This window comes from Sciurus carolinensis, chromosome 4, assembly GCF_902686445.1.
Source record: "Sciurus carolinensis chromosome 4, mSciCar1.2, whole genome shotgun sequence".
NCBI lineage: Eukaryota > Metazoa > Chordata > Mammalia > Rodentia > Sciuridae > Sciurus > Sciurus carolinensis.
Genome location: NC_062216.1, coordinates 69,199,213 through 69,227,019, shown reverse-complemented (window position 1 = coordinate 69,227,019; position 27,807 = coordinate 69,199,213). Strand labels below are relative to the sequence as shown.

The 27,807-nt window shown below is 48.8% G+C and overlaps 1 protein-coding gene across 1 annotated transcript in view; it reads left to right on the top strand.

Moving 5' to 3' along the window:
• The window catches only part of Tspan11 (tetraspanin 11), a 75,359-nt gene that overhangs the window by 28,380 nt on the left and 19,172 nt on the right, over positions 1-27,807 (top strand). The window contains 5 exon segments of the mRNA XM_047551638.1: positions 2,523-2,621; positions 15,929-15,960; positions 15,962-16,021; positions 16,023-16,071; positions 16,074-16,120. Coding sequence (XP_047407594.1) covers positions 2,534-2,621; positions 15,929-15,960; positions 15,962-16,021; positions 16,023-16,071; positions 16,074-16,120 — 276 coding nt within the window. The 5' untranslated portion in view covers positions 2,523-2,533.

The following is a 27,807-nucleotide window of genomic DNA, read 5'->3' as shown; positions in this document are numbered from 1 at the left end:
CAGAGGCTCCTCATTCTGTTATACTGCACAGAGAAGTTAAGTAATTTGCCCAGAGTCCCACAGCTGGTAAATGGCAAGGCTGGTTTTCAGATTCAGGCATCTGGCTCCAAACTGAGACTGATACTTCTTTAAGGTCTCTGCCAACCTAGCCCAGGGTCCCACGGATAGTGGGTGTGTCATGGGGGATAGCCATATGACTTTAGAGAAATCATTATCATTATAATGATTATAATGATCATTATAATCATTATGATATATATCTTAACTCAGACTTGTTAATTTCCACATTCCTTCTGTAAATGTTGAATTGAGCCCAGATGTTTCCCCTGACCCAGATATTTTGTGGTTCTCCCTTCTCTATTACTCTACTACTGATGTCTGAAATTTTGCTATTAGAAATGTGCTCTTTTTAGGTAAGTGCTATCTTCCACCTGAAGTCTGTTTTATTTTTATTTTTTATTTTTTTCCACATGTGAAGTCCTTTTTTGGTTGTTTTAATTTGTTTTTGTTTGGTTGGTTGACTTTGTTTTGTTTTAGTACTGAGGATTGAACCCAGGGGTGCTTACCCACTGAGCCACATCCCCAGCCCTTTTTATATTTGATTTAGAGACAGGGTCTTGCTGATGCTTACGGCCTCACTAAGTTGCTGAAGCCTTGCAATCCTCCTGCCTCAGCCTCCCAAGCTGCTGGGATTACAGGGGTGCACCACCGTGCCCAGTCTATCTGAAGTTCTTTTTAAAAATGCAAACTTCCTTGCCTGGGTCCTGACCCTTGACCTGGAGTAAGTTTACAAGTTTCCTTTTCTGCGGGTTTAGAGAAATGTCTGTGGTGCGAGTCCAGTGGACCTGGCTGGGAGAGTCCGCTGCAAAGAGAGAAGAGACAGCAGCTGCGAGAGGCCAGGCCCCACAAGTCCTGCCATCACTAAGGGCCCACCTAGTTCAGCAGGTCCTCAGATATGGTGTCGCCTCAGGGTGGATGCAGAGCCTCTACAGCATAGTTCTTACTGGAGTCTCCCTGGCTCACCCATCCATTGCATTTTTTCAAAAGCTTCCTTTCTCTCTCTCTCTGTTTCACTATTTCTTCCACTGCCCTGCCTCACAGACTAATTGGAGAAAAATGGGTTTTGTCTTCATTTTAACAAGAAAGCTTAAAGTCTTAAATTACCTTCTTCAAGATCTGCAAACAGAAATCCCAGAGAAGACAGCCACCTTTTTTATCTCCCTCTCCCCCTCTGTCTGTCTCCAGGAAACTCCAAGCTTTGAAGTTAGAGGCAGAGTGATGCTCAGGAGGAAGAAATCTGGCCATGGCCCAACCCCAGCCCAGGAGATGAGGGAGGGACAAGAGCAGGGCCTGGTCGGGACCAGGAGTGACAGAGGGAGATGTGGAAATGGGCAAGACCAGTGCTTATTGCTTGTGGTTCTGAAACAAAAAGAGGTTCCCAGGAAGGGGACAGTTTCTGACAGAGCACCCACCCTGTGCATGTGGTGTGCAGGTAGCCTGGGGTCACATAGTCAGAGAAGAAGGAGTCATGGAGGATTTAGACTTGCTGAGGTCCAGACTAGCTGAGAAGCAAACAGGAGTAGCAAGGACACTGTGCCTTCTCTATTTTCGTCACCACCAATGATGTTACCCAGTGTCCATCAATGTGTCAGAACAAGAGAGGAAGCTTGGTGCTGTAGACTGAATTTTTTAGGACAGGTGTCTTGGGTTCTCACCACAGCTCTGTGACATGGAATAATAATAGCTAACATTGAGCACTTGCTTTATGCCAAGGATTATGCTTAACCCTTCACATGGATGATTCCATCTAATCCAACCCTATGATGCTGGCATCTTTATTGAGTGCATTTACATGTAAGGACTCTGAGGAATGGTCGTGATCTTGCCCAGCACATCTTGTACCAGATCAGTGCGTGAACCCAAGAGGCAGACTTCAGAGTCACTTGTATTTCTTCCTGCCAAACCACTGGGCCCACCTGCACCTGCTTCCTCATCTGGAAAGTCAAGGCACTGGGGACAGAGGATGGACTGGGAGATCTTCAAGGTCCACTCCAGCAAGAATGCTCTGATGGGGCTTCTGCCATGCTAGTGCACACGGAGATCTTCAAATGATGCCTAGTGCAGCTTTCCAAGGCAGTGTGGCCATGCCAACAGAGTGAGCACACACATGGGATAGTGGGCAGGTAAACACATGCCCTGTGGTTGTGATGAGATGGGAGGAAAGTAACAATAACACTAAGCCTGTGCAAAGTTTGTGGAGGCCTTTAGGTTAGACCTGTGATCATAGGGGAAAAAAACAAGATGCAAAGGTCTAGAAAATTCTACCCTGATTGACCTCCATTAGGTGTCCAGTAGCCTTTGTGTCTCCCTGACTTTTGCTCCATGTTGCACATTCATACCCTCAAGCCCACCTGGTCACACTGGGGACCTTGAAAGGGACCTTGTCAGGCAGCTCTGGCTCTGGGTGTATGAGGCAGGTACCAGTGTCCTCCCAGGGCCCAGCATGTGTGTGTCCTTTGCAGAACCAGCAATCATGGCCCATTACAAGACCGAGCAGGAAGACTGGCTGATCATCTACCTGAAGTATTTGCTCTTCTTGTTCAACTTCTTCTTCTGGGTAAGTGAATTCTGCACGCACATCCCCTTCCTGAGCGCCACCTTGGTTTTTTGTGAGTCCAGCCACCTCGGTTTTCTGTGAGTCACCACTCCAAGGTTGATTTCCTCCAAATAAAAGGCCCCCCATGTGCAAGTTCTGCCAACTTCAAAGAAAGCATATATGCTTTCCATGGAAGGGGAAGAAAAGAATCCTTCTGCAGGCTGGCGTGGAGTCCGACCGTGTGGCATCTGACTAAAAAGAAGTGTAGCAATGCACTTTGTGCGCCAGCCCCTGGCCCCCTGCAGAGGTCAGTGTCCTTCTTCCCTGTCATTTGTACAATGCCCATGGGAAATGCAACTGCCTGAAATAGGGGCTTGTTTCCTGAAGCCCTTTGCCTGCCATGGCCCACATGGTTCTCCAGACCCCAGGCAAAGACACAAACACCTTGGGGATCCAGGACTGCCTCTGGCTGAGATAGGAGCAATCTCTCTAGTGACTCCCCTAAGAAACCTGCCTGGTTGAGATTTTCCAGAACAGTGTAAAAACTATCCACTAGATGCCATTATCTGTTTACTTGGGAGCAGAATTCCATCAGTTGCCCCAAAATAACCTGACTCTGGAATGTATGTATTTTGTATTCCAGCTCACTAATTCTGAAAAGGTAGGGGACACTAAAGAGAGCAGGCTTTGCCATCAGCCAGACCTAGGGTCTGCCATCTACTAATGGTGTGACCATGGCCACTTAGGTTTGATGAGTCTGTTTCCCCAGCTATGAACTGGGGATCATTTCTAGACTCTTGGGGTTACATTCAACAAATGTAATATTTTGAATATATTGGATGCATATGCCTGAAAATACCAGCAAAAACAACTTACTGATAAGGTGGAGCTAGGTTTCTTTTTTCAAAAAATTTTTTTGTACTAGGGATTGAATCCAGGAGCCCTTAACCACTGAGCCACATCCCCAGCCCTATTTTAGAGACAGGGTCTCGCTGAGTTGCTTAGGGCCTTGCTAAGTTGCTGAACTCAGGATCCTCCTGCCTTAGCCTCCTAGGCTGCTGGGATTACAGTGCACCTCCGTGCCTGGCCAGACCTAGATTTCTTGCTACCTGGGGTAAGAGAGTTCCCCCTTGACAGAGTCTTAGGAGCATCTCAGACAGGCAAACACCAGGTGGACCATGACTTAGCTTTCAGGCCCTTTCCTGCAGGAGCTTGATTAAGATTGGGAAGGATCATGACAGAGTAGTCTAGGATGGGTAGGCACAGACAAGCAAGGGTTTTGAATAATCTTGGAGAACAGTCATTTGATGCTATCTATTCAATAGCTGAACAATCTGATGTTTATTTAAATGTGTTTTGCAAAGTTCCTGAAATGAACAATAAAATTATTTGCAACTTTTGTCTTCCTGAGCAGGAGTTTCCTGGAACAGTGAGGGTGTGGTGATGAGGATGGTGGGATAATGCAGTGTGTAGCTGGGGACTGTAAACCATGTCAGTGTAGAAGGTTTCAGTTCTTAAAGGTAAATCCAATTGATATTTAAGATTCTCACAGAGGGGGCTTTTCTTTTTAAAAATGTTTTTCCAAATCATCTAAGTCTTACACGCCCACTATAGATAATCTCTAAAAAATTGAAAAGTATAAGAAAATAAAATGTAACCACGTCTCCCTATGTTGGTTTCTTAGAGCTGCTGTAACAAAGTACCACAAATGGGGTATTTTTTCCTCACAATGCTGGAGACTACAAGTCCAAAATCAAGGTGTGGGCAAGGCCATGCTCCCTCTGAGACTCTGCATAGACTCCTTCCTTGCTTCTAGAAGTGGCTGGAAATTCTTGGCATCACAGCTGCTGCCCTCCTGCCCGTGTCTGTCTTCACTGCTGGCAACCACGCGTACCTGTCTTCATGTGACATTTCCCTCTTCTTCTGAGGGCATGGGGCATATTGAATTCAGGTCACCCTAATGACCTCATCTTGACTTCATTGCATCTGCCAAGACCCTGTTTCCAAATAAGGTCACATTCACAGGTACCAGGCAGTGAGAATTGCAGCATATCTTTGACGGGGGGGGGGGGGGGGGGGGGGGGGGGGGGGGGGGGGCAGCGGGTAGCCACAATTCAGTCCATGCTACTTGCCATCCCAGAAGCAACCGCTGTTAACATTTCTTCTTGAGTTTGCATTGATCAAGGCAAGAGACGGTGGTGACCTGTACCTTGGAAGTGATGGTGGCAATAGAAATATTTGGGGAGAGTTAAGCGGTTGGAGAGGTAGAATTGACAAGGTTGGACCAGATGGGCAGAGAGGAAAGAGGGTCTGGAACACATAGCTTCTCTGTGGATGGTGAGACTCATCATCTGTGTGGGGGACCAGGTCAACACATGGGTTTGTGTTGCCAAGAGAAATCTAAGGGAGACACCCACTGGGAAGTTAGCTCATGGCTCTGACACTCAGGAGCCAGTCAGGCCAGTGCAGCAGACTTGAGGATCATCCCCATCTGGAGGGCAATTTCTCACCTTTGTTCAGGTGAGAACAAAGTGGATAGGGAGACTGGGAAGAGAGGAGAAGGAAGAACAAGATCTGGGGAATCTCCAGGGGCCAGGGATGAGTCTTGGTGACTCACAGTCCTGGGTTGGCCTGAACTGAAGGAGTTCCTGAGATGGGGAGCTGTTAGTGCTGAAACCAGGAAAGTTCCAGGCAAACTGGGATGTGCAGTCACCCTTGAGCAGTCGGAGGAAGAGGGTCCACCAAGGAGGCTGCAGAGGAACAGCCAGAGAGGGGGTCATGAAGCCAGGAGAAACACAGAGCAGAGAAGCTGGAGAATGGGCAAAGCCAACAGTGTAGAAGGTTCAGGAAATGTGGAACATCCTCAGGCCCGGGAAAGGCCACGGGGCTTACCAACAGAAAGTGGCAAGTATAGAAACTGTTTTCAGGAGTGCAGCAGAGAGACAGGGTGGAAGAAGTGTGGACAGCTGCCCCTGGACTCACAGAGAGGTGGGGCGGGCAGTGGTTGGTATGGTCAGGGGGTTGCTGGTCCTTTAGCATAGACATATCGTTGGAGGCTCAGACCAAAATATTTGTGGAAGAGCTGGGGCCTTGTGCATCCTGCCTGTACTGAGGTCCCAGAGAAAGTAGACATGGTGACCACCCCTAAGGGCCCCACCAAGCCAGAGTGGACTCAGAGTTCAGCTATGTTTGTAATACTTTGAGTGTGGTAAAGAAAAAGATGTGGAAGGCAGCATGGGCAGATGGACAGCAAGCATGTCACCAGAGCAGCTACCAACAAGGGGACCCACCCCTGCACAGCTCTCCCAGTTTTGAGTTTAAAATAGCCCTGCCTGGGGGCCTGGCTGGTCATGGACCAGCTTCCTAGGGGCCCAATGAATTGAGCCTCACTCCCCTTGTGGGAAGGTTCTGGCCTTGGTCTCCAGTACAGGGCTCCCCTGGACCTGCTGTGTAGTCCTCAAAAGTAGATAGGGACAGACTTGTCCCATCTCCTGTCTTGCTGCCCCAAAACAGAGCACAGCTTTACAGTACACAGATCCCTGAGAATTTACCAGAATCTACTCTACTCCCTTCTGGCAGACGGGCATTGTCTATGAAGGACACTGTTACCTAGGTATTCTAATATCAGGTCAGTAATAATTGTGACTATTTAAAAATTCATTTCACAATTTTAATTAAGTATATACTGAGTGTGAAAACACAGTTCTAAGTTCACATGACTGAACAAAGTTCTGAGTTGTCCTGAAACTTACCGTTGCGGGCTTCCTCTGTGCTTGCCCTTCCACCGCATCACCCTATTCAAAACCAGATTGTGGGTGGCTCTACCAGAGTTCCACTTCACGGAGCATCAAGCAATGTTTCCAAAGTCCCAGAGCTAGAGACTGCTCTTCCTTACCTGTGTGCTGAGCCACTATGCTCTGTGGCCCCCCAGCCCTGAGTCCTGCACTGCCTCACAGTGTCTTTGGGGCATATGTAGATCAGTGAGGCAGCAGAACATGCTGGGAAGACCCAGGCTCTAGTGTGAGATCAAATTCAGACTCCATTATTTATTGCCACAGAAGGTTTGGATGTTCGGTGCAAAGAACTGAATTGGGTCTCCTCCGAATTCATATGCTAAAGCCCTAATGCCCAGTGTGATCATGTTTGGAAATGATGCTTTTAGGAGATCATAATGGGAGGGTCTTAATCCAATGGGGATGGTGAACTTACAAGGAGCAGAACTCCAAATGAAAGCACTAAGTGCAGGCCATGTGAGGACAGGGCAAGAAAGCACTACCATCAGGCAGGAAGGGAGCCCACACCAGGAACTGAATCAACAGGACCTTGATCTTAGACTTCCAACCTTCTTAACTGTGACCTCAATTTCTGTTGTCTAACCCACCCAGTCCATGACATTTGATTATGACATCCAAGGCAGACAGACTGAGACATTAGGCAAACAACTTAATCTCACTGCGCCTCACTTTTCATACATGAATCAGAGTTTCAAATTCAGAAAACAATAAGCACATACTCTGTGCTTGGCTGTTATGCTAACTATTATGATCAGGTGTCTCATCTCTCCATTCATTGCACTGGCTTTAAGACTTTCAGCATCAAGAAACACATCGAAGGGCTTGAGGTTGTAGCTCAGTGGTAGAGAGCTTACCTAGCATGTGTGAGGCACTGGGTTCAATCTTCAGCTATTGATAATTATTCTTCAAAAAATTAATAAAGCTATTGTGTCCATCTACAACTAAAAATATTTTTTTTAAAAGAAACACACAGAAGCATAAGAAATACTAATGTGAAGCATCATTCACAGAACTAAATTTCCCCTTACAGTATGTGAAGGACTCTGATATTTTCTCCGGTCTTTTTATGATTAATATTAAGCACAGGTTACAATCCATTACATTTATTTCACAACCCTAATGGATCACATTCCAAAGTTCAAAAAGCCCAGAGCAGTCCCCCCTCCACCCAACCTGGTCAGGACTCAGGTGACAACTCTTCCCATCACCCCATCTCTGAGGCCCCTTTGTATATATCTCAGGATCAGGAACCAAAAATGTCACCATTTTCCTGCCTCTTTCATGACCCTAAAAAGCCAATGTGCCCAGGCTTTCCTACATGGCTGCCTGGGAAACAATTTTCTTCCCCTCCTTTTTCCTACACGGCTCCCTATAAGCTCCCGTCACCTCTGCAATGTTGTTCTCTAATTTATTATTTTAATTAGCTGCTTGGCTGTGTTAATAATCAAAACTTTCCCAGCCTCCCAGGAGCTCTGCCAGGCTATGGGAGAGACTGGGGAGGCTGCCTCTGCTCTGAAGCTCCGTCCTGCCCTGAGCATTGACTGAGCTTGGCACCTCCCATGGCAATCCCTGGGGCCACCTAAGGGAGATGTGGAGCCAAGACAGGCGGTGGAAAAGATGGAGGACTCAAATCCTGGCCAGAGTGGTAGAAGAGCCTCTGTTCACTTGCAGATTGAGGCTGGAAAGCCCTTCCCTTCCTGAGTCACCCCCATGGCAGTCAGCAGAGGTGGGTGTACATTTGATCTGTGCAGTGTTGCGGCAGTGATGCCTGTCAGGATGAAGCCTGTGCTAATAGCTCCGAAGCCTGTGCTGGAGCACAGGACACAATCCTGGCTATCCCCCAACCCTAATGCCAGTAACCTGCTTCCTGTGTTCAGCTGTGTATGGTCAGTGGCTCAGTTGATAAAATGAACACCTAACAGGACATCGAGATTCTTGAATTGTTACCCCACTCTCCCACTGGTTAGCTATATGACTGTGGAGATGTCACTTCTCTCTGGGCCTTAGTTTCTCCATCTAGAATATAAAAGGGATGGGACTCTGTCATTGATTTTCCTCCATCCCACCCTCCCTTCTTTGCTTCCTCCGTCCCTCCCTGTGGAGTCATGGACATCGCCCACATGGGGCACTCTCCTGAGGATAGTAAGATGAATGAGGCTTAATCAAGAGGCTAAAAGGGGAAACACAGGAGGTAGCAAATGAAAGAACTGGACTGTGATGCATGTAACTATAGAGACAAGTACAAGACATGGAGTTAGCCTGGAGGACAGGAGAATTTGCTGAACGTGGGGGAGGGGAAGCTCCAAGCAAGGGTTCTTCTGAGTTCTGAGCTGCATTCAAAAGACGCACAGGTGACCCCATTCCCCCCAGCTCTCGTCCTCAGCATGTCCCATGAGATTTTGCACTTGTTTTAAGTGGATGAGATTAGGAAAGAGAGTAAGAGGAAGGAATAGTCTGATTTATTTTATCCAAGTCTCTTTCAAACCAAAAGCCATGAAAAGAAGTCCTCTCCATGGAAAATGACCCTTAGCATGACACCCATAAAGATTTGTTCATGCAGAACAGGCACAAAGCCAACCAGAGCATGGGATGGAGCTGGGGGGGATGCTTGCCTGCACTCAGAGAAGTGATGCCCATTAACGGGGTGAGCAGCAGCACTTGATGCCAGCTGCCTCTGTCCTCCTGGAGAGCACAGAGGTTCAGGTGTGGGGTTGGAGTGCCACTGACCCCAGATGTATGCCCTGGCTGCAGGGGTGTGCTGTCACAACTGCAGCCTGAGGTTCAACTACCTCTGCAGATTTGGGAATGGGGAATTATTCTTTAAAAGCAACCTTAGGTGGAGGCAGGAATAAGCCAGGCTCGCACCTAGCCTCCCAGGCCTCTCCCTGAGCTCCTAGGTTATGTCGTCCCCCGCAAAATTGACCCACTCACTTTCTCCTTCACAACAAAATCACCCTGGTGATTTCTGCACCAGTGTGACTACCCAGTCACCTAGTGAGTGTCAACCTAGTAAGTGACATGGGGGCAGGGGCAGGGGCAGGCTTGAGCCCCACTACAGCACCAGAGTCTGCATTGCCATAGTCCAGTGCATGATGGATGTTGGCTGAAAGAGAAAGAGAAGAATGAAATCTGACATTAAGACCCTCTTGGGTGCCAGCTCAGGCCTTTCCAAGGGGCTTCCTAATGACCTGGAGGAAAGACCATTCCCTTCTGTGATGCACTGCCCCTCTAAAAATAAAAATGTCTCTAAAGTAAGGACAAGAAACGCTCCCTTCCCCCTCTCCAGGAATTCAGCAGAGAAGCAGCTGTGGGAAGCAGATGTTATTTCCAAAGCCCACCACCCAAGTCCCATCCACAAGTCCCAGGCCCACTGTGGGGGCTCCTGCACACCAAGCTATGCTGGGCCCAAGGACTCTGAGGAGAGTGAGGTATGCTGGGAAGGAGTGATCAAAGTGCCACAGAAGTACAGAAAGGAATTCACCTGCCCAGAGATCTGAGCAGGTGTCACACTTAAAAGGACCTAGAAGGGTGTACAGGAGTTCAGCAGCAGCAGCAGCATAAGACGGGCAAATAAAACAATGTAAGAACGGTGGAGAAGAATAAGTGATGAGAATCCTGAGGCCTCATCTGTGTAAATTTGTCCAGACTCACACAGTCAGTAAATTGAGGAACTCGACCTCAGACACAGCCCTTTGCCAAGTTCACCCTCTCACCCACTCTGATGACACAGCCTCAGTGGGCATCTACGATATAGTCAAGGAAAGCAACTGTGTAGGTCATCTCAATCAAAGCCCAGGTATGGAGAAAGGGAGGTAGAGCAGATAAAGCCAAAAGTCAGGTCAGGGCAGACCTTTAGGAGCCTTGAGGCCAGGCCAAGGAGTTTGGGCTTGGTGCTCAGGGCATTGGGAGCCAGTGGAGATTTCTCAGTGGGGACACCATGGCAGCTCAGCACATGGGCTTGGCATGGAGTGGAGCAGGAGCTGGGGGCTGCCCCCAGGGCAGGGAGCCACGCTGGGCAATTTGGTGAGGAGTGAGACGTGAGTCTGAGAGCAGATGGGGATCCCACGTGGCTGTCACTGAGGAGGGAAGAGGCGTTGATGACCCTGAGGTGTCTGGTCTGGGTGGGTAGGTGATGGTGCCGTTGGTGAGACAGCCCAGGGAAAGAGCACAGATGACAAGTGTGGGTGAACCTTTCTATCCAGCCCCAAACCTTTCCAGACCAGCATGGTGCTTGGCACAGAGTAGGTGGCCAGTCAACAAATGAACTGCTCTCCTCACCCTGTGATTTCCTGCCACCACCACCATGGGTTGCTGGCACTAAAGGCAGAGAACCCTCCTGCCCAGGGATCCTCCCTGGCCCCTGTTCCGTCCCTGTCCCTCCCCTACCCCCCAGTGCAGAAGCCCTGCAGTCACCCAACAATGAATAATCCTGAAATTGCTTTTGTATCCTCTGCCTGCTTTTCTTCAGGTCTGCTGCCTTAGTTCTAACAGTCCCAGGCATGTGTGGCTAATCGCTGGCCGCATGGTGACATGAGGACATTTTGGCAATATTCCTTTTCTATGAACAGGCAATTCTTAAAATTACACAGCATGGGTGACCTGCTCTGCCCCTCATGGCTTGCTGCTGTGTCCTTGTGGTCCAGCTTCACCCTCTGCAGATTTTTTTTCTCTTGGTACTGAGAACTGAACCCAGAGGTGCTCTCCCACTGAGCTACATCCCCAGCCCTTTGTATTTTAGTGAGACAGGGTCTCGCTAAATTGCCCAGGCTGCCGTCTTCCCTCCTCAGCCTCCTGAGTAGCTGGGACTATAGGCATGTGCCACCACACCCAGCACTGCAGGTTTTCTGGCTCATTGGCCATAGTCATGGCTTTGAAAAGTGCAGTTGATATTCCACAGAAAACCAGCCCAGTTTTCACAAGGAGCCAAACACTGTTGAATCAACTCTATATGCAAATTGCTGTTGAAACTGTTCACTGGGGGCCAGAGCTCTCCTGGCCCAGAAACCTCCTCTTGGAGCCTCTTCAACTGCTCTTTCTGCTGACTTCAGCAATTTCCAGATGGTCTGAGCGACAGCCATGAACCACTGGTCCAGGAGCATCTTGTTGGAGGCGTATTGGCAGAAGGTTGCCCCCCTAGTACTAACAGGGACATTCGCCCACATGGAAGGGACTGCAGAGATATTTTTATCCAGTGCACTGATTTACAGATGAAGAAACAGAGGCTTAGACAGACCAGGTGTGACAAGGCCAGCGGGGCCACAGCAGAACTGGATGCAGGCCTGCTGACTTCTACCCTCTGTAACAGCCTCTGGAGACCATTCCAACATTTAGCAGTTTTACTTCTCCTATCCAGAGGAAAGGTTGTTTTCTGAAGAGCTGGCCAAGTCCCAAGCAGGAGATCCCCCAAAGGACTTGAAACCCTTCTAGTCCCTATGGCTAATCACACATCATTTTCCCTTCAGAAGCCACCAGATGAAACACTCCAGGGAGTGGCGGAGGCCCTGTTGATTCAGACTCAGGTCCTGATTTCCTCTCGACAGCAGAATTGCATGCTGTTTTCTAAGCCTTGATCAGGGTATCATGTCCCTCCAGACGCCTCCCAGACCCTTCCCCATGGCTGGGGACCCAGCTGTCACCTGGTAGACCTGGGGGCTCAGCCTGTTTTGCAAATTCTCATGTGCTCTGGCAGAGGGCAGCACTCCACAGTGGAACCAACTGTGCTCCTCTCCTGGGGGTGCGTTTCTCCTAGCCCCACTTCTCCTGGGAGCCACGGCTTTGTTTTGTTGATGGAAAATCCTGCTTCTCATTATCCCACATTGTACATGAAGATGGAAGAAAAGGATGGCGTTCAAGTCCTGAATAAATGCCAGTAGTATTCCAGGCGGATGTTCCCAGCAGAGGGTGTCCAGAGTGTCAAGACGCCTCCTGGGGTTGACATGTCCAGGGAGCCTGGTGTGCTCTGTGAGACCCAGTCAAGCGCCACCTTCTGGGGAGAAATGTTTGGGACACTTGGGTCCCCTATTAATTATGAAAACTGGGCAAACGTTCTTAATGGGACCACTGGGAACTTTATAAATATTCATGCCTGAGTCCCCCTCTTGGAGTTACTGACTGGCCCACGTTGTGGCCTTGATTTTTCACAGCTCTCCAGGCGATTGCACAGTCAGGAATCAGGGGGACATAGAGGTGGAGACCATCTTGGCCAGGGCTCATTGTATAATACAAGAATAGAATGGCGATTATCAAGAACACAAGCAACAACAGGTGTTGGCGAGGATGTGGGGAGAAAGGTACACTCATACATTGCTGGTGGGGTTGCAAATGAGTGCAGCCACTCTGGAAAGCAGTGTGGAGATTCCTCAGAAAGCTTGGAATGGAAACACCATTTGACCCAGCTATCCCACTCCTTGGCCTATACCCAAAGGACTTAAAATCAGCATACTACAGAGATACAGCCACATCAATGTTCACTGCTGCTCAATTCACCATAGCCAGATTGTGGAACCAACCTAGATGTCCTTCAATTGATGAATGGATAAAGAAACTGTAGCATATATATACAATGGAATACTTCTCCGCCATAAAGAATGATAAAATTATGGCATTTGCAGGCAAATGGATGAAATTGGAGAATATCATGCTAAGTGAGATAAGCCAATCTCAAAAAACTAAAGGACAAATGATCTTGCTGATAATCGGATACGGACATATAATGGGGGGGGGAGGGGTTAGCGTTAGGGTTAGGGTTAGGTTTAGGGTTAGGGATAAGGAGGGTGGCAAGAATGGAGGAAGGAAGGACTATATAGAGGGAAAAGAGGGGTGGGAGGGGTTGGGGGGAAGGAAAAAAAAATAACAGAATGAATCAAACAACATTACCCTATGTAAATTTATGATTACACAAATGGTATGCCTTGACTCCATGTACAAACAGAGAAACAACATGTGTCCCATTTGTTTACAATAAAAAATAAAAATAAATAAATAAATAAATTATATCTGAGGAAAAAAAAAGAATAGACTGCAGGCATGAATCGGAAACTGCTTCATGTAAATGATCATTTCTCTAGACAAAGGATCCACAGATTCCCAGTGGGCTCCATGTCCCCTAATACTTTAATTTTCCCCAGGCCAGTCCAAGTATAACCTTTTGGTGGTCCCAGATTCAGATGCTCAGTCCACACTCTGGTTTGGAAGAGATAAGGTTAACTAGATTAACGGAAAATGGATAATGTGCATATTTCTATAAAGGGACTGTACCCATTAAAAGCCAAGTTTCTCATCTTTCTTGCTGGAGTTAGATCAACTCAGCATGGTCACATTGACTATCTCATGCTGTTCAGAATCTCTTCTTGGCACTATTATATGCCTTTGATTAATAAAAAATGAGAAATGAATTATTACTTAATTAATGCACTATGTTTGGTAGGCAAAAAATTCTCAAAATATAATGTCCTTGGGAAAAAGTAATCAAAGGGGTCCATAGTGATTATAGATTGGGAATCACTGATCTAATATTACTTCCTTAAAGAGAAGTAAAGAAACTGAGGACCAGAGAGGTTAAGGAACTCTCTTAAGGTCACATAGCAAGTTGTACAAAGTTGAGAGCCTCACCCAAGCCTCTAGAGGACAAAAGTCATTATGTGTGGGATATTTTGGTCATGGAGTCTAACCAATGGGAGTTTCCATTGGTCAGTTTCATCCATTGTTCAATTCCATTGACCCAGACTCAGGATATCCTTCATTGTCATGGAGGTGTGTGGACCAGGATAACCTACACCCACAACAAATTTAAAAATCCTATCATATCCCAGGATTTCATTGAATCTAAGATATCGACAATTTTAAGTAGCACCATTGTTCTTGGACCACTAAGAAAAAGTGCTGCCAAATATAATTGTAAGATACCATTAATCATAAGATGCACCCCAAGTTTAGAGAGGAAAAATGTGCATCATGGAATGGAAGAAATAAAACTCCTTGTATAATGCAGCCCTTGTAGGATATCCTTCCACTAAGTTCTCTTACCTGGTGAAGGTGCCAAGGAGAATTAAATGGCACTTGAAAGACATCTCACCTATTTAAGAGCAGAAGTATGGGAGCAGGGCCACCTATTCCACAGGATCAGAGGACAAAGTGCTGGATTTACCCTCGGAAGACCTGACTTTGAACTGCATTTCTGAAATGCTCCCTAATGGTGGTATCCTGGGCATATTATTATTTGCAATCCATCTGCAAAAAGAGATAATGTGCCCATCCTCACAGAACAACTGTGATGCTCAGAAAAGGAAATGGAAGAGCACATGTAAATTAAGCGGGGTAGGTGCCTACGTGTGTTAATTGTTGAGAATCCCCTGCATGTGTGCAACTGAGGTCTATGACTGCCCAGAACAGAGAGTGGGTAATGATAGGGGGCATTCTGCGGAGAGTCACTCTGGGCTCATGGCAAACCCTTCACAGGGATAGGTAATGAAGGAGTGGATGGAGGGGAGAAAGCCATTTCTATTTTTGTCCACACCCAGGACCCCTTGAGGAGCCTCCACCACTCATCAGAGGAAAGTGACCCATCCTTAAATAGGGGACAAGGAGACTAAGAAAAAGTCCACCTCCCAGAAGCAGATGGTAGAAATAGCCAGAGATCTCAGGGGTCCTATTCCCAAATTCTAGACCAGCACCCTAAAATCCCACATCTGGTACCTGAGAACACTCATGCCTGTGCACACGTGTGCAAACGCACACCCATTTACTCTGCTGGGTATGACACAGAACAGGTTACTCAGTTTCAGGCAAGCCAGCCACCCCAGTGGTATTCCCAAGTGCTCTTTCTGAGGAGGCAACTCCCAGACCTGCACATCAGCACTGTCCTATCCCTACCCACGTCTTGAGACCAAAAGGGAAGAGACAGTTGCAAGAAATTTCTCCTTCCTCCGTCCTCCGTGAGGAGTGCGGGGAGCACAGTGGCCTTCCCTGAGCGGGAGCGGTGTGACTGAGTAGGCAGGCCCTGGCTGTGTGCTCATCCTGGCTCTGCCCCTACCTAAAAAGGTGACCCTCAGCCATTTGCCTTCCTCTGAGAGTCCTGTTTCTTCAGGGACAGGTGACCCGCTGTAGGAACTGAATGAGGGGCAGTGTTTGCAAGTGCCCCAAGGGAAATGTGGACAGAGCAGAGGCACCCCTGAGGAAGGAAGAGCCCAGATTGGTAGAATGGGAAGAAGGGTCGGGGACATTTATTCCTTCCCACAATTCTCCCTGTCTCATGATAAAAGCACAGTAAGGCATCGTACTAAGAAGCGTGGAATTGGGGTCACACTGGGATTCAGAAATCTGTCTCCAACCGCCTAGTCTCCTAAACTCTACACTTCCACTCCCTATCTATAAAATCCAGCACCCAAACTATTCTCGCAGGCTCTTTGTTAGCTAAGTAAGATGATGGGTTTAAAGCACCTGGTATGCAGTGGGCACTGGATAAATGGCCCCCTGCCACCGGGAGCCCTGGCCACCGGGAGCCCTGCCACCGCCTGCTCTCAACTGAGGTCTCCCACAGGTGGCGGAGCAGCCGTCATGGCCGTGGGTGTCCTGGACCCTGGTGGAGAAAAGTGGCTACCTCAGCGTCCTGGCCTCCAGCACCTTCGCCGCCTTCCGCATACATCCTCATCTTCGCAGGCGCCCTGGTCGTGGTGACTGGCTTCCTGGCTTCGGCGCCATCATCCGGGAGCAGAAGAGTTGCCTGTCCACAGTGAGTACCCACCTGAGCTCAGGGCAGGGCCCTGCACTGCCACCACCCCCTGTCAGGTTTCTCTTCTAGTGAGAGTGACCTCAGCTGAGGTTGGGAGAACCAGAGACGGGGAGGCTGCCCCAGGGTCTGCATCGAGTCATGTCACTGGGTCTTAGGACCTGCCGTGGCAGCCTGTCCTGCTGGCCTTCTCTGTCTCCTCCTCTTCCTCTTTCCCCTTCCTCTTCTCCTTCTCCTTCTTTTCCTTTTTCTCCTCCTTCTCCTATTTCCCCTCCTCCCTCCCCTTCTCCTCCTCTTTGTTCTCCTCCTTCCCCTTCTCTATCTCTTCTTCTCCCTCTTCCCTCTTTTTCCTTCTTCTTTGGGAAGATAAGGAGTGTGCTAATAAAGCTTCATGATCCCTCCACCCGGTTCAACAGCTATCCGCTCCTAGCTGACCTAGTCGCATCTGTACCCTCGCCCTCTCCTCCCCTCCCCGGTGGTATTTTGAAGGCACCCCATCATGTCTCTGCATATTACTTCAGCATGTGTCTCTTAAACTTAAGGATCCTTTTTTTAGGAAGTATAATAATATTACGATTACCATATCTTAAAACAATTAATTTATACTTTAATATCGTGAAATTCCTCAGCAGTTTCAGATTAACCCAATTGACCTGAAAACTTTTCTTTCTTTTTAAGTTTGAGTTACATCTAAACCAGGTCCATGTGTAAAAAACTGATAGATTTGTTTCCTAAGTCTCTTTCAGTCTCTGGGCTCCACCATCAATTTCAGTATCCATCTCTCTCTCTCTCTCAATCTACCTGTTGAAGGAACCAAGGTCATTTTGTCCTGTGAAGTTTCTGGGTTTTCTGGTTACATCCCTGTGATGTTGTTTTATGTGTTCTCCAGATAGTTTCATCCATAAGCTCAATCAGGCTAATTAGTTTCATGGCTGGTGTTTGTAGCACCATGGGTTCCTTGACAGATTTCTTCCTGGGAAGCTGGGAAGGATATGCATACCTGCTTCTGATCAGGGCAGTGTAGTAGGGGGCGGGGAGGCGTGTGCAGTACTTGCAGAAACCAGAGGCCTGGTGTCTAGCTCATCAGGCAGACCCAGCTCCTTAGCTGCCATGAACTCCTGCTCATGTGGCCTGGGAGGACCTTGGGTGGGGGATCCTTCCTACTCTACAGCTCCTCCTGAGGGCCAAGGTCAGTGTGCAGAGGAGAAAAGGACAGGAGGCTGAAAAACAGCTAGAACGAGCAAGGAACTGGTCCAGGTCTCAAAGAGAAATCAGGCAGCAGGAAGAGGCCTGGAGGCCCTTGGGGTCCCCACACCTGCTTCCCGAGTCCCCACTATAGACTTTGCATCTGTCTTGCACACTGTCCCAGGGAGGATGCAGAGCATGGTTGCTGCCAGGGAGCCCAAGGGCCGGCCCTGCAGCCTCTCACCAGCAGCGACCTAGTTTTTTGCCCTGGATATAACGGTTGCTGCATGCAGACCCGCTGGATGCTCGCCCTGTTTGAAGAATTCCTTCATTTTGTTCTGAAGAATAACCCAGTGCCAGGGTGCTGCAGGTCCACAGTGATCTGCTATAGGGGGTAAAACCCCACAGGATACTGGCCTCCAGGATGTGGGTTTTGAGCTCCTTTCCTGCAGTGGAGACGGGCGCTTTGAGACAGCCTGAATCTCCATCACATGATCGAAGTTAGTAAGGACATCCCTTGTATCAATGGGGGATTGATTCTAGGACCCCATGGAATCCATAGATGCTCAAAACCCATATAAACATAAAATGTACAGGCAGTGGGAGGAAAATATGAAGTATTTAAATTGACAATACATGCTGCTAGTGAGGGGCATGTGGTCTGTCTCCTAGGACCATGTCACCTACCAGACCTCCTGGCCTCCAGAGAGGCATTTTTTCACCCCACTTTACAGATGAGGAGGTGAGGCTCAGAGATGCGAGCAAGTGAGGGCTGGAGTTGGACTAAAAATCCAGTCTTCCGAATCCCCTCCAAGAGTCCTCTTGCCCTGGGGATACCAAGCTGGTGGAAGATGGAGGCACAGGGAGCTGAGTGGGGAGGATGTGGGGGCATACGGTGCTCCCCATCCTTCAGAAGGCAGTGCACATCTGGGGCACAAAGAGATCTGGTTGGATATAGAAGAGAACTTGTGTCAGAGTCCAGCCTCAGGCCTAGGGTAGAGACCAGGGGCCTGGCAGTAGGACCTGGATACCTGGGGCATCCACAGGCTTCCTTGCTCCCATTACAGTGAGGAGATAACAGCAGGCTCAGTTTGGAAGGGAACTTGAGGTCCATGGAGTCCAACACCCATCCAGAGATTCCAGGCTGTGGGACCCCACATGGACGAGCATGTGGGTCACCCAGGCACTACTGGGGCATACCTCCAGGTATTGACTTTGTGAGAAGGTCCATCATAAGAGTTCTTCCCTGGGCAGTCTCAATGGTCAAGAGAACCCGCCCTGGCCCTGCTGTCCACACCTACATGGCGCTCCCTCCTCCCTCTGTTCTTACACAATCCACAATCTGTCCAGCTATCCTGGCTGGTTCATGAAGAATGATGTCTCCAACCTCCCTGGGCAAGCCTGTCACTTGGTCTGCATGGCCTGCACAGACAGCACCATGCTCTGTGCCTAGGGCAGTGAAGGAAAGATAAGACTTAGAGGAAGCTAGGTCCTGTGCTTGCCTAAGACTAGGTAGGTGCCTCTTGGCCACTTCTGAACACAAGGGTCAACAAATGGAGAGAGTTTTGCCATCCGTCTGGAGCTCAAGGCAGGGCTGGGGCACAATGACTGTTGGACAGGCTGAATTGAGAAGCTTCTTTCTCCCTCTGGAGAAACACAACTGTATCCATGCATATCCCACCCAGCGCAGATGAGCTCTCTGGCTCAGTGTCACTAAACATACATATCAGGGGTTAACAACTTGAAACTGAGATCAGGAACAAGCTAGAAAACACAGAGACAACCTACAAAAATACAGTTATCTCATACTAGACAAAGGTGCCATAAACATACATTGGAGAAAAGATAGCCTCTCCAACAATGGTGCTAGGAAAACTGGAAATCCGTACATAGCAGAATGAAGTTAGACCCCTATCTCACCTGCACAAAACTCACCTCAAATGAATCAAGGGCCTAGGCATAGACCAGAGGCCCCTGCACCTACTAGAAGAAAAAGTAGGCACAAATCTCCATCATGTAGGCTTAGGAAACGGCTTCCTCAATAAGACTCCAAAAGCTAAAGAAGTAAAATCAAGAATCATTAAATGGGATGGTATCAAAGTAAAAAGCTTCTTCACAGCAAAAAGAACTATCAAGAACATGAAGACAGAGCTTACAGAATGAGAGAAACTCTTTGCCACCTGCACCTCAGATAGGGCATTAATCTCTGGGATCTCCAGGAATAAGAAAGCATGTGCACGCGCACCACACAGAGGCACCTGTACCGGACAGGTGGGGTCAGGCATCTCTGGCAATAGGCTAACAAACAGCTCACCCCACAGCCTAGAACCTTCTTTCTCTGCTTGCCTTCCCTCCCACCCCAAAAGAAGCAATGGTCTAAGGACAGACAGAGGGGCAAGCTGAGGATCCTGAGTAATCTACATCCTGTCCCCCACCCCAGGCCTGAATTATTGAACTCTGAGTTGTTTAAACCAAGAAATTCCCTGTCGGGGCCATTCATGGGCTATCACAAATAGAAGTTTTTAAAACTCAGGCTCCTGTTTAGAGTCAAGCAATGTGGTTCCTGGAGGTTCCCTCTTGGTTTCAGTCATTCCCCTCTCCCATGTCTAACTTCCTTTTGAAATCTTTAATCTGTTGAAGGCTGAGGGAAACTGCAAAGGAGAAGCAGCAAATTTAGCTCTATACAAAGTGGTCCCCAAAGAGAAAAGGGAAAGATGAAAAGACGGGGTGTCTGAATGATGTGCATCCAACTTGGATGGGAGGAGGGGGAGGACTGGTATCACAAGTTCACAGGGACCTACCCAGAGAGGGACTGTCCCAGCCAACACGCAGGCACACTGTCCCAGGCTGAGTCCTTCATCCTAGGACATCTGCAACCCATCAAAGTCAGTTTCTAAGGAGATACTTACCAGGGTTGTCTGGTGACTGGCACATCTTTGAGGGTGCTGAAGTGATGATCAGCTTGGCATTGGAAATCTGCAGAGGAGGAAAGGGAATGGGCTTTAAATTATTCACACCAGATCTTCTCTTTTAGCTAAGACCACATGGGAGGGACAGATAATTCAGGCCATCTGAGCCTAAGGCCGATGACCAGAACCAATGCCACCCAGATCAAAAGAGAAGTCTATTTTTAGAGTTTTGAATATGGGTTCTGCAAACTTTCATATCTTCAGCCAAATGAAGATCAAGATGGATGGCCCAGACTAAACTGGGTCTTCATCAGGAGCTTTTATATTTTTAGGGGATGAAGGAAAAAGTACAAAGTTCTAGAAACCAATTTCTGAAAACGAGGGGACCCAGAATGGCAAAGCTTCCATCCAGGATGCCAAGACTTGGTTAGCCAGGGAGTCAGGCCTCAAATCCAGGGCAACCATATCTAGGCTGGGACTCAAAAGCAGATTTTATATAACTTACCCAACTTCCTCTGGGACCTTGGGTAAGCCACGCAGCCTGTCCTTGCCACCATTGGAATTTCCATCTTTATATGGGATAAAGTGTGAGGATAATGAAGAAGCATTTTAAGGTCTTAGGAACGAGTCACCACATTATATAAAGATCATAAAAGGGTAGCTCTAATTAACATTTACATCACCATCACCATGACCAACCTCCTTTGAGAAGAAACCTAAATAAGCAGGAGTTATTCTTAGGGTCATTTCTCCCAGGATACTCACATCCTGGGCAAGACCACATTCCCCAAAGAAGTTGGTGATGAGATGAAGTTTGGAGGGGAGCCAGGTCCCTGTGCCCTGGGAGTTTCTCATTCACCCCAAAGCTCATTAGGTTGTCTTGTTCCCTCACCATCTGGCCACAGGGTGGTCATCGCCTACTCTGTTTGGTGGCACTTTGATCATTGAATCAGCTGCTTCCAAAGGGACAGATCCTACAACCATGGATTTGGGAGTCTACAGTTCTTTTCCAACAAGAATGGAAGTCATTCAGCAAGGTATCTTGAGTGGAAGAAGGGAAATAGATAAGATGATCTCTCTTCAGGTTCTTGGGAGGCAGGATACAAATGTCCCAAGTGCTCATCTTGAGATGTCTACAAAGAGACCCAGAGAGTCAGCCTGTCAAGGTCATCAGGGAAGGTCTGGAGCTGAAATTGGCTCCATTGTGAGACAGAACATCCACCCAGCTCCCTGAGGAACGTGGCCCCTCCTCTCTGTGAGACCCTGGAAGATTTTCCCACCTGCCACTTTGCATTAGACTTGCTTAGTTTGGGCGCCATGCCAAAGCATGCCAGGAAGCTTTGAGATGACTCTCCACCCCCTCCATGTGCCAGGTGGGCTCTACCTCCTCTGCCTACATGCCTCCCACCCAAGGAACAGGCCTATTCCATCACTTAGGACCCCAGTTTCTATCCAAATGAAACATAAAGTATGGAGGTGATTGCCGGAGGGTCCGATTCCTGGCTTGCTATACCCCGATCCACTCCAAAGCTTTGGGATGCCAGAGGTGTGGCAGAAATCATTCCTGATAGGGTGCCATAGAAGATGTTTGGCCTAGATAGAAAAGGTCAACTCGGTTATGTGTGGGTGGAAAATCCCTCTAGTGGGGCTCCTTGTCACCCCAGCCCAGCAGGGCCTTAAGCAAATCTCAGAACACTGCTAAAAAAAGAGGGTCAAAAAGAGAGAAACTGTGTGTGTGTCAGGAGGGGGTTGATGAACAGCCTCTGTTTGCATCCCAAATCCAAGTGTGCGTTGGGGGATTCTGTACTGTCCTTTTGCTATCCTGTTTCCTTTCCTGGACAGATTCCTGTTCTGACTGTATAACTGGAAAGTGACATAAGACAGACCCTCTCCCCTACCTAGGTACATTCAGGCCCTGAATACTGGTAAGTCAGCTGGGGTGTAGGGGAAGCTCCAGGAAGGATGAACTGAATGGCAGCCATCCTTCAGCAGATGACTGACAGCCCATGTGTACATGCAGATTCTCCCTTCTTCCCAGTGGCATTTCACCTGCTGATGTTGGAACCAATCGTACACCACAAGCACCTACCTGCAAAGTAGGGCCTGGAGGTTTGGTGCGGTCGGGACTATCCATCTGGGGTGAGAAATCTTATCATCACACAGCCCCATCAGGGCTTCTGTTGTGAGGGTCTGGAGCCGCATGACTGTTCCACTCTCCTGGGGCTGACAGAGGAAGTGGTCACTGGATGCATTTCCCCACCCCACTGCACCTCACCTGTGAATAGGAGATGGCTACATCCCTGTTATGTGCCAGGGACACCAGAGAGAGGGAAGGACCACTTTCCCCTGAAGGACCACCTTCCCCTGAGTGTCTGATCCACTCCTCCTGCCCGTGTCTGCTGTGCGACAATGGCAGAATCTGGGGCTACCCACCCCTCTAGCCCGAGACAGGGAGCAGAGTGGTGGTGACAATGTTGAAAAGCCAGGTCCTGGCCCTAGCTTTGGGGAATCGTGCCCCAAATTAACACTCAGTGCCCTACTTCATGCTTAAGTTTTAGAGGCACTTAGAATAGTCTAAAATATAAGGCCCAGGAGTCAGAGAGATGGGGGTCAAAGGATCACTGTTACTACTAATGAACTGATTGGAGGGTGTGCCCTTCCTTCTGAGGTCAAAAACTTTAGCACCTCTCCACCTCTGGTTGAGACAAGCTTGTATACCCCATTAAGGCCCACTGCAGGGCAGAGAGCAGGGCATGTGGCAACCCCAGAACAGGCTGACTCCAAAGTACAAACAGAAAGCCTGCTCACCAACAGAAAGGATCAGCAGTGAGAAAAGAAGTAGGGAGAAGCCTAGGTGTTTCCACGGACATCCCCACCCAGCAGACAGGAAGCAGGAGAGAGGAGGCTTGGTCCTGACTCTTCAGGGCTGATGGAGATACTGCACCCGACATCCTCCCCATTTAAGCTTGTATTTTACAAGGAAGACCCAGAGAGCGTGAATGATTCGCCCTGGTCACACAGCATCTTGTCACAGAAGCCAACTGATTGAGGATTCCCAGACCAGGGTACCTTCTGTGTCATCTCTTCTCCCTGACCAGCACCATTCTGTGTCCTCAGGCTACAGTGGATGTACCTGATCACTGCCACCTGCAGCAGCATTTTCTCTGTGGGCAGTTTTTACAGTCAATTAACTTCCTCCATCACCTCCCCTCCAGTCTAATGCTCCATATTACATGGATGGGGCTGCCTAATCCATCGACCTCAACAAGCTTTCCAGCACTTTCCCAACCTTCCCTACTCAGCTGAGCACAGGCAGGGTGAGAAGGGGAGGGGGAAAAGGGGACAGTGACTCTGTCCTCGTCTGGAGTCCAGTGAGGAATACAAATGCCTGTACTGAAAGGTAAACAGCCTACAGGTGGTCTAAACTCACCTTTGGATTTGCTCAGAGGCTCTGACCAATGTAAGCCCAGGACGTTTCCTAACCTCCAGGCTGCCTGTTCCCTGGAGCTTGGTGTTTCCCTGCCTCTTGGTTTTGTTTGGAATCTCTCCTCCTCGGCCCTTCCTTTCCTCCTATCATTAGTCTTGTCTTAGAATTACCACTGCTATGAACCCTCTCCGGGGGTCCCTGCCACTATCCCTTGCCCTACCCTTGCCCTCTGTGCAGTCCCTTCTGTTCCATAAGCCACACTTTCTGCCCACCAGCCTGTGAGAAGACAGCCAGTGGGAAATCTAGGCCTTTCCCAGGAGCTGGTGGGGGGCAGGGATCAGTCACCTCCCCATACCTGAGTCCCCTGGGCAACCGCAGCCTCTGCATTCCCTGGGTCATGTGCCCCCACACAGAGCCTGGGCAGCCAACTGGCCAGGCCCTGTCACCCACTCTGGACCCAGCTCAGCCCATCCAGATGAACTCTGAGTAGCCCCCACTTGAAACTTAGTGGATACCTATCTTTGGTTTGTATTTCTAGAACTATATTCTCCTTCCATATCCCCCATCCCCAACACATGCGTGCCCATGAACCCCCAACATTTTGGCTTGGACTTGAATGGCCACTGCCACATCTTCATGTGCCTCTGGAATACCTCTTCCTTCCCCAAAGTCCAGTTAGTCCCTGCCCTGCCCTCTCCCAGCTTCCCCTCACTCGGTTGACCAGCTGTCCTTGGCCCAGCCCTGGTTCTCAACTCTGCTTCCAGTACCTCACCAGAAATGGTGTCAGGATCAGCCAGGGCACACCTCACTTCCTCAATGTAGAGCAGGTCCCAGGGAATAGCCCAGGCCCAACATCGGGTGTGGCCATGGCCCTGCAGCCTGGCCTGTGAGTCCTGGGCTGGTGTCAGGAGGGGAAGAGGTCACCTTCATTCTTCCAACAGTGACATCCTGTTCCAAAGATGGCTTGAGGCTCCCCGGTCCACATCCTCTGTTTTCTGCACAAATAGCTGACTGCCTCCAGCTGGTGGTTAATTGCCAGAAAATAATTTGCCCCGAGGTCACTGCCGCTTAAACAGCTGGCCCCATCTTTTCCTGTTTGGCGGCTCTGAGCTCTCTGACTCTCTCTCTGCCTGCTCTGTAATCCTCTCACAGCCGGCTGGGAGCCTCATGAACCCTTTTCCCTGCAACTTAACCTTGGTCTATCTGGATTCTTCTATTTGGTCCTGCACTGTTCTGAGAATAGGCTGGTATCTCTACCCCTCCCCAGTCTGCCTGGACATCAAGCCTCAGTTGTCAGATTGAGGCTTGGCAGGAAACTTTGCAAACTGTTTCTTTGTCCGATCATTCAGAAGGATGGGAGAGAGAGCAGAGGAATGCTTCCACCAAATTCCCTCTTTCTGGCAGAATCTGTCCAGTGGAGAAAGTCTGAAATTCCAATTTTATAAAGCACTTAAAACTTAACCACAAAGATGGCACCAGCTGAGGCTGAGCTGCTCTATGTCTAACGCACAGCAAATCTGTCCCAGAAATTAACTGGGGCTCGGCTTGCCCCCATGTGGCGAAAGTCCATCCAAAGACTGGATTTCTAATTAATCGCCTTAATACCACAAGGAGAAATATTTCTGCATATTTCCTGCAGAGCGTCTCACAGAATGTACTGGTTTGGTCCAGAGAATGCTATACTGTCCCCGTTTCCTTTTGGACCTATAATTTTAGAAAGTATTCAACTTTGCTTCTAGTTTGAACTGTTCTATTAAAGAATTAATGAGAAAAAAACCACTTTGATACATGATGTGGGAGGTGGGGGATTAATGTGGGGGCTCATTCTGGCTTAATACACTGGTTCCTTTTTGCTTTGGGACCAGTGTGGCATATTTTGAAATGGGATGTTTCTTAAGGGGTCCATGGGGTCAGAAACTACATGAGATCTCTTTGAAATCCTCCTTACCAGTTTCCCTCAGATCCAGACATAGGTGATCACTTCTGGGAAGTTCAGGTCTGCCCTGAGTTGGTAGGAGCAGACCAGTTACCCGAATCCCAGTAGAGTTGGACATCAGGCTGAAGGTTGAAGGCACAGGTTCAGGTGGCCCCTGGGTTCACAGGGACTGGGAGGGCAGAACAAGATACAGGACAGAGTCAGGAAAAGCAAGCAGGGCTCAAGTTCACAGAGTCCCAAGGAGCTAGACAAGCCATGAGATCCCAGACTCAGAGGGAGGTTCAGAAACAGGACACCAATAGGAGCTCACAGGTCAGAGACTTCTGGCTCAGGGAGGACTTGGTGGAGGTGGGGCCAGAGCTGAGCGTTGGAGGCTGAGCTGCCAATGAGGAGAACAGAGTCCGGGCAGGGGATTCCAGGCAGTGGGGACAGCAAGAGCAAAAGCTCAGTCAATACTGGAGGCTTCCCTTGGGTCCAGGTACTGTGTGCACACAAATTTGTACCCACAGTTGCTAGCTCCCGAGATGAGCTGGCTGGGAAGGGCAGAGGGGGCACAGATGGGCATTGGAGCCCAGAAGGAACAGACAGAAGACTTTCTTGCAACAGGGAACAAGCAGGGAGGAGGGAGGATTGCTAGCAGGGAGGAGGGCAGCCCACCCAGGGGAGGACCACTTGGAGCACATTTGGCCTGTCTGCTGACACTCGGGGCAGCTGGCAGGGGACTAAGTGTGGGGCAGAGAGGGGAGCTCTTGAACCTGGGGAGGGCTTCCTGGACTTCCTCTTTTTATGTCTCCATCTTTACCCACCTGCTTTCTCCTCTGCTGTCACCCCCATGTCGACCAAAGCCACACGCCCCCATAATGCAGAATTCATCCCACACGAGCTCATCCATGTGCCCATCAGCTATTTAGTGGGGACAGTATCACACAGCCACTAAGAGACCAAGGTCTGTGCCAAAACTCCTACCTTCAGTTCCTCACTCAGCCATGGACTTGCCACGTGACCTCAGACAAGCTATTTAGCTCCTCCAAGCACGTGTCCTCATCTATAAGATGAGCCTGAGACTAATGTTCACGTGGCAATGTGATGAGTAATGCTAGTACTCATTCCAGGGTGGCGGGGAGATCATGTGGAGCCCTGACAAAAGGGGCTCGTACCTGGAAGAGCTCAGAAAGGTTGGCTGTGATTGCAATGGAGCACCCACTTTGGTGCTCAGGGGCTGCTCAGATGAATAAGGCACTGATTTCCTCCTAGGAAGGGTTATTTTTTTTTTTTTTCTTTTAATGGAAGGGATGCCTCTCCATTGTTCCCACTGAAGAAAAACTGCATGCCCTCTGTTCGTGCCTACTAGGTTTTAGAAATCATGGACAACACACCTCCTAAGCCATAGGTCAACAATTCTGGGGCCCCCCTAAGAGAACAGTGGGTTCTCCCTGGCATGGCTAGCTAGGAAAGCAGGACAGCATGAGGTAAACACTAAATTGCATTTAAAAAGAACTCGCCCAAATGACAAATTAGCTGAGAGTTCCTTATTGGTTTTTGTTTAATAATTCAAAAACCAATACCAAACCAAGACAAGAAGTGACTCCAGATCCTTCTTCAGGCTTCCTAGAGTTAATCTCTTCTACAAACTTTAATGGCAGCACATTCCTTTTCTGCTCACAATTGAAAAGATCTACAGCTGTTTCAGAAAACGAGAGTCTCCCCAGGGAACTATTCAGCAGTGTGGGGAACGTCGCTAGCCCCATGAAACTCCTCCAGCCTTCAGATCCCCAGAGGATATGACTGAAGCAGTTTAGACTTCCCTGAACCTTGCTTGGGTCAAGGTGAGCAACTTCCTGCCCTCCCAGGCAGAAGCAGAGTACAACCCCCCTCCCATGATTCTGTCTGTGTTCAGTGCTTGGCTTCTCAGAAGTTAGGTAACATTTCTAAGTCCTTTTCGTGCCACCTATATTACATAGAGACACGTATGCAAATCAGTTCCCAGCATCAGCCTTAGAATTAGACGGTAAATATCTAGCTCAGGCTTTCTCAACCTTGGCTCTACTGACATTTTAGATCAAATAAGTCTCTGTCGTGGAGACTGCCCTGTGCATGACTGGATGGTCAACAGCGTCTTGGCCTCTACCTTTTAAGTGCCGGTAGTACTGCCTTCTCCCAGATGGACAACAAAACGATGTCTCCAGACATTGCTGAATGGCCTCCAGGGGGAAAATCATGCCAGTCTGAGAAC